This window comes from Myzus persicae, unplaced genomic scaffold, assembly GCF_001856785.1.
Source record: "Myzus persicae strain clone G006 unplaced genomic scaffold, MPER_G0061.0, whole genome shotgun sequence".
NCBI lineage: Eukaryota > Metazoa > Arthropoda > Insecta > Hemiptera > Aphididae > Myzus > Myzus persicae.
In genome coordinates, this window is record NW_019101328.1 from 1 (window position 1) to 11103 (window position 11103).

General features: G+C 28.8%; 4 protein-coding genes across 5 annotated transcripts; all 4 read left to right on the forward strand.

Annotated features, from left to right (window-relative positions):
• The first annotated feature begins 1286 nt into the window (after positions 1 to 1286).
• On the forward strand, positions 1287 to 2451 carry LOC111028655. The gene has a single exon (XM_022307385.1). The coding sequence runs from the start codon at positions 1800 to 1802 to the stop codon at positions 2289 to 2291; it is 492 nt and encodes a 163-aa protein (XP_022163077.1). The 5' UTR covers positions 1287 to 1799; the 3' UTR covers positions 2292 to 2451.
• Positions 2452 to 2778: 327 nt separating this feature from the next.
• On the forward strand, positions 2779 to 6794 carry LOC111028656 (zinc finger MYM-type protein 1-like). The gene is made up of 5 exons (XM_022307386.1): positions 2779 to 2836; positions 3705 to 3818; positions 3921 to 4208; positions 4690 to 6093; positions 6364 to 6794. The coding sequence occupies exons 1-5, from the start codon at positions 2779 to 2781 to the stop codon at positions 6792 to 6794; spliced, it is 2295 nt and encodes a 764-aa protein (XP_022163078.1).
• A 176-nt stretch (positions 6795 to 6970) lies between these two features.
• LOC111028658 lies at positions 6971 to 9221 on the forward strand. 2 transcript variants are annotated; one of them, XM_022307388.1, is made up of 5 exons: positions 6974 to 7803; positions 7897 to 7989; positions 8180 to 8269; positions 8400 to 9033; positions 9099 to 9221. In XM_022307388.1, the coding sequence occupies exons 1-5, from the start codon at positions 7697 to 7699 to the stop codon at positions 9192 to 9194; spliced, it is 1020 nt and encodes a 339-aa protein (XP_022163080.1). In that variant the 5' UTR covers positions 6974 to 7696; the 3' UTR covers positions 9195 to 9221. The 2 variants fall into 2 exon arrangements, with proteins under 2 accessions (XP_022163081.1, XP_022163080.1); XM_022307389.1 differs by lacking the exon at positions 8180 to 8269 and having other exon boundaries at positions 6971 to 7803.
• LOC111028657 lies at positions 9211 to 11065 on the forward strand (the record flags this gene model as incomplete). The annotated part of the gene is made up of 5 exons (XM_022307387.1): positions 9211 to 9321; positions 9455 to 9718; positions 9808 to 10188; positions 10370 to 10888; positions 10971 to 11065. Coding segments are annotated over exons 1-5 (1335 nt in total), but the record flags the coding sequence as incomplete, so codon positions are not given.
• Between the last annotated feature and the right edge of the window lie 38 nt (positions 11066 to 11103).

An 11103-nucleotide genomic window follows, 5' to 3' on the forward strand; every position in this document is an offset into this window, starting at 1 on the left:
CCGTTATACCAAATACCGAAGAGAAATTAATATCCTTTACAAAATACATATCAAATACTTTTCAAATTCGTTTTGTTGACACTTTTCGTTTTATGTCAACTAGTTTGGAGAAACTGGTAAATAATTTAGCTAAAGGAGATACATTAAAATTTAGAGATACCAGAAGAGTGTTTAATAATAATGATATTGAACTGGTAACCAGGAAAGGTGTATATTGTTATGAGTATACGGATAGTTGGGAGAAATTAAGTGAAACGGCACTACCATCAAAAGAACACTTTTACAGTACATTACACGAATCGCATATTGACGATGCAGATTATGAACATGCAATACGGGTATGGGAACACTTTAATTTAAAAACCCTTGGTGAATACAGTGACTTGTATATCAAAGTTGATGTGATGCTTCTCTGCGATGTTTTCGAAAACTTTCGAGACTTATGTTTGGATACGTATGGTTTGGATCCTAATTACTATTATACTGCACCTGGGATGTCGTTTGACTGCTGTTTGAAGATAACTGAAGTACAGTTAGAACTTTTGTCGGATTATGATCAATTATTAATGACCGAAGCCGCAATTCGAGGGGGTCTTACACAAGCAAGTATGCGATATGCTCAGGCGAACAACAACAAGGTTCCCGATTATGACTCCACAAAGCCAGATTCGTGGATTGCATACCTGGACGCAACAAATCTGTTTGTACTTTTTTATTTTTTTTACATAAAACATTGTTATAACATTGTTTTATTTTTTTTTTTTTAGCTACGGTTGGGCTATGTGTAAATATATGCCAAAGGACGGATTTTCATGGTATGAGGGCAATCTAGATGTTGAAAATATTTTAAAATTGTTGGAAAGTTCAAACGAAAAATCAAACATTGGATTCTCGTTAGAAGTTGACATATTATATCCTCAATCGTTGCATGACGAGCATAACGAGTTACCGTATCTTCCAGAGAGGATGGTCCCCCCTGGATCAAAAATAAAAAAACTCATTGCCAATTTACAACATAAAAAAAAATATGTTGTTCATTATATGGCATTGAAACAAGCTCTGAAAGCGGGATTAATACTGGAAAAGGTAATAATTGTTTATAGTTATTTATTATTAAAAATTGTTTGAATTAATTTTTTTTGTTTAGGTGCATCGAGTTTTAAAATTTAATCAATCACCATGGCTTCAAAAATATATTGAGTTGAATACTAAAATGAGAATGAACGCATTAAATGATTTTGAGAGAGACTTTTTTAAATTAATGAACAATGCAGTATTTGGTATTTTTTTTTTTTTTTTATTTATTTTTTTTTATTTTTTTTATTTTTTTATTTTTTTATTTTTTTTATTTTTTAAATGTGTCTTAACTTTACAGGGAAGACTATGGAAAATGTAAGAAATAGATTAAAAAAATGAAACTCGTTTCGGATGAAAAAACGTGTTCTAAGTTAATTAACCGAAATACGTTTAAGGACATTACAATTTATAACGAAAACCTAGCGGTAATACATTTGGATATAGATGAATTGAAATTTGATAAACCAATATACGTAGGGATGGCGATTTTGGATATATCAAAGACATTAATTTATGATTTTCATTATAACTCTATGGTTAAAAGTTATAGTTCAAATATTCAACTGATGTATACGAATACAGGTACATATTATATACATATATTGCATAAATGTTTATTTACTAATAAATAAATTTTTTTTTTTTCAGATTCATTGATATATTATATAAAGACATCTGATTTCTACGCTGATTTGTTGAATAACCCTGATCTTTTAAATCGTATGGATACTTCAAACTTACCGATCAATCATCCATGCTATTGTATCGACAGGAAGAAATTACCTGGGACTTTTACTGACGAAGCGGATGGAAAAGCTATTACAGAGTTTGTTGCACTACGATCTAAATCATATGCATATAATCTATCGGGTGTAGAAAAAATCAAAGCGAAAGGTGTCAGAGGTCATGTCGTTAAAAATCATATGAGTTTAGCAGATCATAAACAATGTTTATTTTTCAACGGCACAACGGTTGATAGTGATACTGGTAGAGGCATAGCTATAAAACAATTCGAGTTGTTTAAATCTACAGGTCACACGCCTTCAACAAAACAGTATACACCGTTTCGAGTAAACATATCACTAAGATCTTTTAAACATCAGATGAAATCAATTTCAACAGTTAAATTAGCTTTAAACCGATCGGACGATAAGAGGATAGTCCTTGAAAACCAAATTAATACCTTGGCTCATGGACATTACAGTTTAGAGTGAGTTGAGATAAATAGATATTATCATTCTTTATATAATAATAATCTAATTATATCTATGTTGCAGTCAAGAAGAGGAGAATTTAACTAACACACAATCATGAAGTCTTCATTATAATTGATTTATTATTATTTGTGCGTCATTAAAACAGTATATAATATATATTATATCAATTATAAAAAAAAAAAACTGTATATTATAATGTAAACTTCATATAATGTAAAAAAATAATTTAAATTATATGTAAACTGAATATAATGTAAAAAAAAAAAATAATTTAAACTATATTTAAACTGTATATTACAATGTAAACTGTATATAATGTAAAAATATAATTTAAACTATATGTAAACTGTAAAATATAATTTATACATAGTAGGAAAAAAAAAAAAATTTTATTATCTTATATTATTAACATACCAATTTTTTAATGCAAATGCTTTATTCAATGTACATACTAGTGGATTGAAATCTTTATGAAAAATACAGCATGGTAGTGATTGTCCAATTAATGAACAAATCCGAGGACACTCGAAGAGTTCCATGTCGTAGACGGTGGCGTGTGGCATAAACTCGATAATGATCCGTTGTTTCTGCAAACCTTTAACGTAAATTCTTTCGAATTTGATCGATTCGAATATTTTATGTATTTCTTCATACTTCAAATCACCATAATCTGGAGACAAACCGTGATGCAGCCGTTGCAGCCAACTGTTTACACTTCGACTTTTCGCATCTTGTTTTAAAGTTGTATTTTTAAATATCCAGTGTTGATTGTACAATGTCTCAGTGTCTACTATAGACATTTCTTTAATAAACCACTTGTTATTGACTCCGACAACGCACTGAACGTCCAAGATAGCTGATGACATGATTGCAGATGAATTAATAATTTTATGTACCGAACAGATTCACTTCTGAACTACCACTGGAACTATTTTTTAATATCATTCTTATTCACCCATGAATTATGAGAATCGTCAAATCCCACCCACTTGACATATATCTGATTCCCCTTCTTTCGTACAATTTTTTCAATTAAATAATCATTAGGATAATTTGTTTTAGATATCTCTTCGTTATAAAAACAACCAGCTATTGGATAATCATTATAATCATGTAACTGATAAGTTGGCGGTATTGTTTTGTTTATTTTTACTATTGTGAATATTTCTGTTGACCAATTGGGTAAAAATCCTTTTGAAAAAACTCCTTTGTGAGTGCTTATTCGAACTTTATCGCCAACGCGAAATTTTACTTTTTTATTAGTGATTAAACGTTGTTTCATAGTCACTAGTGAAGGATTTTCTTCTGCCTGCAACGGTGTCATTCCAATCGTTCTATGTTTTGTATTGTTGTAATTATCTATCAGCATTGGTAAAATAGATATCCATTTATGTGTTTGAATATTTCTAGAACCTGTTACTTCAATTGTTCCAAGTGATACTCTTGACTTAGTTTTAAAAACTGATGATCAGACATTAGTTTTACCTCATCTGTTGCCTAGTTCAAGTACTTGTACAGAAATTGGTAAATATGAAATATTATTAAAACATTAACATTCTCATACAAAGTATTAGGTAGTAAATTAACTTATTAGTTTCTACAACATGCGTGTTTGAATATTTCTAGAACCTGTTACTTCAATTGTTCCAAGTGATACTCTTGACTTAGTTTTAAAAACTGATGATCAGACATTAGTTTTACCTTATCTGGTACCAAGTTCAAGTAGCTGTACAGCAATTGAAAAGTCTGATTTGTTGACAGATAACATTGCTGATCATGAGGAATATTACAAAGATCCATTTAAGTGGCCAAAAAATTTGAATAGTAAATTTATAAGTTTCTGTCTCGATAAAGGACCGGCTTTTTTCCAAAATATGGATAGAAATTTTAGGCAATCAGCACGTATTATATCAGGTAGATACCAATATAGTAATATATTATACTTACAACCTAATATACAATAGGTAATAAGTAATAACCAAATATTTATCATATTGTTAAATTAATTAATCAAATATTGAATAATAATAAAAAAAATAGTAATACAATTTACCTATAGGTAATAGGTTTTAGTATAGGTTTTTAATTTATAAATACTTCATAGTACAAATTGTTATGCAATGATATTTCTATTTTTTATGAATTAAAATTTAAGTACCACTGTTATATTCAATAATGGTTAAATAATAGTAATACCTGCATAAATATTAAAAATTGTATAACATACTATACCTATATTGGGTTCTCTATTATTATAATATTTTTATTTGTTTAAGTAGTTTTTCAATTTAATAGCTTGAATTGTATTTATTATTAATTAATATTTCAGAAATCAAGCATCTTAAATCATTAACATTTAGGTAATAACATTTTTGTTTTTATTTATATATTATAGGAACTGATCACACAAGATATATTTCTTCTGCAGTTTTCTATAGAAAGTTATCCAATGGAGAGAAATGTAATAGAAAATGGTTGCTATATTCTCCAAGTAAAGGTTCCGTATTTTGTTTTGTATGTAAATTATTTGGTTCACTTCGAGATAATCCTTTTGTAAACATTGGTTTTGATAAATGGAAAAAAAGTTATAGAATTAGTGAACATGAAAATAGTATTGCACATCGAGAAGCTACAACAAAATGGTTGATACGGACAGATACAACTAGATCAGTTAATACAGAATTGTGTCGACAAATATCAGTTGAAACTGAATACTGGGTTAATGTTTTAAAAAGAATGGTATCTGTTGTTAAATTTATAGCTGCTAGAGGTTTACCGTATCGAGGGGATTCTGAAATAATTGGAAACAATAATAATGGCAATTATCTTGGCATATTGGAATTGATTTCAGAATATGATCCATTTTTGAAAAATCATTTGGAAAAGTTTGGAAATAAAGGAAAAGGGCACCCATCATATATTTCAAAAACTATTTTCAATGAAATTATACTTTTACTAAAAACTGATGTTATTTGCTATATTACTAATGAGATAAAAATATCTAAATACTATTCTATTATAATGGATTCTACTCCAGATTTATCAAAAGTGGATCAAATGGCTATTGTTATTAGATATTGTACAAAGTCAGATGTACAAGAAAGATTACTGAAATTGGAACCTATTGAAAGTCATACAGGTCAATCAATTTATGATGTTTTAGAAAAATTTCTTTTAAATGTTGGATTGAATATTGAAGATTGTAGAGGACAATCTTATGATAATGCGTCCAATATGAGTGGCAAGTTTAAAGGATTGCAGGCACATGTCAAATGTAAAAATGATCTTGCTGTATATATACCATGCACAGCACATTCATTGAATTTAGTTGGTGTTCACAGTGTCGATTGTTGTGTCGAGGCAGTGAACTTTTTTGGCTTTTTACAAACATTATATAATTTTTTCAGCAGTTCTACGCATAGATGGAAAATACTTACAGATAATTTGGATATAAATGATAAACACCGGTTAATTACACTTAAATCGTTGAGTGGTACTAGGTGGTCGTGTCATTCTGAAGCTTGTAAAGCATTAATTGGTAATTATGAAAAAATCCTTGAAGCTCTACAAAAACTGTGTGAAAATGTCAATGAAAATGGTGAAACAAAAAGAGAAGCTACAATATTATGGAAAAAAATGTTAAAAAGAGAGATTGCTTATCTTACATTATTATGGAGTGATATATTGGAGAGAAGCAATAAAACTTCAATTGAATTGCAAAACAAACACTGTGATGCATTAAAAGCCGTCAACTTGCTAAAATCATTAAGGCATTATGTGTCAAGTTTAAGAGACTCTAGTGAGATTTATGAAAATTAAATCATATACCTAAGTCAATATGTTGGCAAGACTTACAAGAATGAAACTGAAAGGATAAGAAAAAAAAAGTATCCTGACGATAATAGTGGTAGTAAAAAAGAAATTATATATAAAGGAAAAGACAAAATGAGAATTGAAACTCATTATGTTATTATAGATAAATTTGTTTTAGAACTTGAAAATAGAATTGCTGCATATAATTATATTTCTACCCATTTTTTATTTATTACTAAATTAAATTGTCCACCAGATTCAGATAGTGCAGTCCAAGAGAGCATAAAGAATTGTATTTTCACATATAAAAATGATGTTGACGCTTCACTTGAAAATGAAATTATTCAATTTCAAAATTTTTTAAGTTTAAGTAATGTATCATTTAATGAAAGTGATACTTTTAAGTTATTAAAATGGTTTTATGATAAATCATTGCAGGATGTATTCCCAAACATTTTAATTGCTCTTAGATTATATTTAACTATCCCAGTGGCCAATTGTTCGGCCGAAAGAGCATTTTCCAAACTAACAAGAATAAAAAATAAATATAGAACAAGCCAGACTCAAGACAATTTAACATCTTTAATGATATTACATTCAGAAAATGATATTTTGCAATTAATAGATTTTAATGAAACATTACAACAATTTGCAAAAGAGAAAGCAAGAAAAAAATTAAAGTTATAAATCTCTAGTAACCTATAAAAGTATGTTTTAAATATATATATATATGTAATAATGTAATATATTATATATAATAATTAATAAAATATAATATATTTATCAGTCTTATATTTTTATATATATATATTTTGTATAGTACAAAACTATACAATAACAATATACAGTCATTAATATATATACCTAGTGATACAATTATTTTGAAGTTAAACTTGAAAGGGGGCCTACTAAGTGTATGGAGTCCCGGGGCCCAATTGATCCTTAATCCGGGCTTGACACTAACGACACTATGAACTATGAACTGCTGCAGTGATACTTATGTTATATATAATTAAATAATTATTGAGATGATAATTAAGATTTAAGAGTATTATTATACAACAGTATTGTCGGATATGTAATATAATATAATAATAAGCATATAACGATACGATCGTACATTAGTGTTATCAGGCGTAATATAAATCAACGACTAAAACTGTGTATACCGGGTACAGCCGGACACGGCGGACAGTCACCAGAAATATATTGGTACCATATGGTATATATAGTATTATAAAAATGTATAATCAGCATCTTCTGAAGGCTGAACTACGGTCTGAATTTACTTATACACTACATGATATTATAGGGTGTTTCAATACAATGAATATATCACATTCACTACTCTAATTGATTTAGACTATTATATGATAAGTATGTATACAGTAACAGTATATAAGGATGTTTGTCTTTTTGTGACAAACATTTCTGTAGTTATATGCTTAGTATAACAGTAACGATGTGCGCGTAAGCTAGACATATTATATAAGTCACTGTTATATTATTATCATTTCGTCATAATTTAAATTCAAAATTTCTCACTAAACGTTTGTTTTATTACGTACTTTTCGTATTTTTACCGTAAAATGGATCCATCAAAAAATAAAAAACTATATAATTCAAGGAAGCCATCAAAAAAAAAAAATCTGAGTTCTCGAATGAAGGAGCTCTTGGGAATTCGGAACAAAAACAAGTATGTAAAATTTGAATGAAGCATAAATAATTTTATTACAAATTAAATAATTACATAATTTAACATAATTTATTTATTTTATTTTAATTCAAGGCACAACCCCGAAGTAATCGAACGTATTGTGCAGGAACCATTTTTCTTAGGAGTTGATAATCAACCACCGTGTTCGTCAAAGGAAACGATCAGGTAAACTTTATTTAAATATCCTAAGTATTATTTACAATTTAAGTAGGTTAAATATGAAAAATAGTTGTCAAAAAAAATCCGAGTCTTTGAATGATGGACTATTTTATAATAATTTACAACTAAAACTAGTATTTAAAAACACATATATCATATCGTATTTTTATATAATTCGTTTTCGTTTTAATTAAAGGCACAACCCCGAATCAATCAAATCTGCTGTGGAACCATTTTTCTTAGGAGCTGATAATCAACCACCATGTTCGTCAAAGGAAACGATCAGGTAAACTTTATATAGCTTATTATTTAAGTGGATTATATGAAACAAAAGTTTATTAGTTTTTAAATAATGTAGGCATAATATTATAAATTATAATATATAGTAACATATAGCTTTTTCAACTGTGTTGTAGTAAAATAACCAACTCGAGAGACAATGGAATTAATGATTGGGGAGTTGAAGAAACCTTACATGAATTGGTAACTGAACAATCTACATATAGTAATCAATATATTGAGTATGAAAGCTCCGGTAGACGAATAGTAGATATCAATTACGTTTTTCATCAAATTAAAAATAGTGATCACAAAGGGCCATTTGGTTGTTCATTTTTAAACATGACGTTCATTTCTGAAAAAAAACATGGATTAAGATCAACTTTTAAGTTTAAATGTGGTGTTTGTAATATTATAATGTTTATTGACTCGGAAAAATCGAAACCGGAAAATTATTTACCGATTAACGAAGCTGCCGTTAGTGGATCGATATCAGCTGGAATTGGATTTACGCAATTGTCTGAATTGTGTGCGACAATGGATATTCCATGTATGGCGTCCTGTACTTATATACTAGTTCAAAAATTTATCAGCAAAAAAATTCACGATGTCGCAGAAGCACAAATGAAAATTGCCGGCGAAGAAGAACGTCGTTTAGCAATAGAAGCAGGATCAGTAGATATTGACGGAATTCCTATGTGCACGGTTGTCGCTGACGAACAATGGTCTAAGCGCAGTTACAAAACTAAATATGATGCATTGTCTGGAGTGGTAAGTTTCTAAAAAACGTACACATACCAATTGTATACATTTTAACGTTGTATTTATAATTTCAGGCAACAATAATTGGTTACAGGTCGAGGAAAATTTTGTTTGTGGGGATTAGAAATAGGTTTTGTGTAATTTGCCAGAGGGCAAAAAATAAAAAATAAAATCCACCTGAACATACATGTTTTTTAAATTGGAAAAAGGGTGCTACAAGTATGGAAGCCGATGCTGTTGGTGATGGTTTTAAACAGAGTTTAGAAATGCATGGTCTAAAATACAATAAACTAATAGGTAAGTAAATTACCTAAGTATTTTCAATAGTGCACAGTTTTTTAATTATAGGTAGTAGGTACCTATATATAATTTCAATAAATGTAGTTAGTTTTTAATAAATATGTATTATTAAAAAAAAAAAAAAATCTAGGAGACGGAGACTCAAGCGTTACAAAAAGACTAAATGACATAATGCCTTATGGCCCTAGGCTACCAGTAATAAAAATAGAATGTCGGAACCATTTATTGCGAAATTATGGAACAAAATTAAAAGCTTTGACGTTAAATCCTAAGTACCCGATTGGGTTAAGAAATCACTTAAAATCAAATATGATACGCTTTAGGGTTGCAATAACTAAGGCAATTGAATACCGCAGTGGTTTACAGGGACTAACAGATTACCAAAAATCAGTTGGTAAGTTGATTATTAAAATTATATTTTTGATAACATTATAAATTAACACGATTATGGTATTTTAAAATTATATGCATTTATTATTTAAGGACTACGGCGAGATATAAATAACAGTTTTCGACACATTATGGGTGCCCATGATCAATGTGAGGAATACTATTGTATTAGACCGCGACCAGTCAATGAAGGAAATTTGATCAAAGACGCCGAGAATTCAGGGATTTTGAACGATATATCCCAAATAGTATCTCGTTTAGTTGCAAATGTTGATAGTTTACTGATGAATGTTGACAATAACGTGTGTGAACAATTCAACAGTATAATTAATAAACATTTAGCGGGTAAACGAATAAATTTTTCACAAAGAAATTCTTATAATTCTCGAGTTGAAGCAGCGGTTATATCATGCAACTCAGGTGGACAATTTCTTCGGTTGATGCATAAAAATATAATGGAAGACATAAGTTCAGGTGAATATATTATATACATTTAATAATATTCTAAACAATTTGATGTACCTATACCTACCTAATATAATGATGATGATATTATTAATTATACTAATAAAATTATTGGGTATAGGTATAATATATTGTTATAATTTTATTTATACGAAATATATACACCAAATGTACATTGTTTTTTTAATAGGAGAAATCGGAAAAAAATTCCTTAGATCGAGTGAAAAAAAAAGATCCCAGCCCAAATCTAAAAAACTTCTTTTCTCTGGAAATTCAGAAAAAAAGCGTAATAATGGCCCGGATCAACATTATGGTTTAGCTGAACCATTACCAGAAGATAATATTCCAAAAGAAGTATTAGAAAAAACAAAAGAAGATTTTATAAATGCATTACAGTTGGACAGACGTGAACGGTTAGCCATTGAAGAACAAACAAGGGAACAGGCTAACTCACAAATTTGGCACGTTGAACGTAGAAATCGACTCACAGCGTCAAATTTTGGTGGCGTTTGTAAGCTTCGGAAAACTACGTCGTGCAAAAATACTGTATATAGTTTGCTATATAGGACATTTTCTTCGAAAGCAACAGATTATGGAAAAGCCACGGAACCACAAGCTATTGTCGCATTGGAAAAAACAATTAATTGCAAAGTGAATAAATGTGGACTTATTATTGATGAACATTTTCCTTATTTAGCAGCTTCTCCTGGTAAAATATATTATAGTATAATTAATAATTATAGATATTAATTAAATCAATACTACTAAATTAGTTGTATTATAATTTGTAGATGGTCTTGTCAATAATGATTTTATAGTTGAAATTAAATGTCCATTTGGAGTAAAAGACACTAAGACATTTTTAGAAGCTATAAATAGTAAAAAAGTAAGAGTATTATTATTTATTATTTGTATAAAAACGAT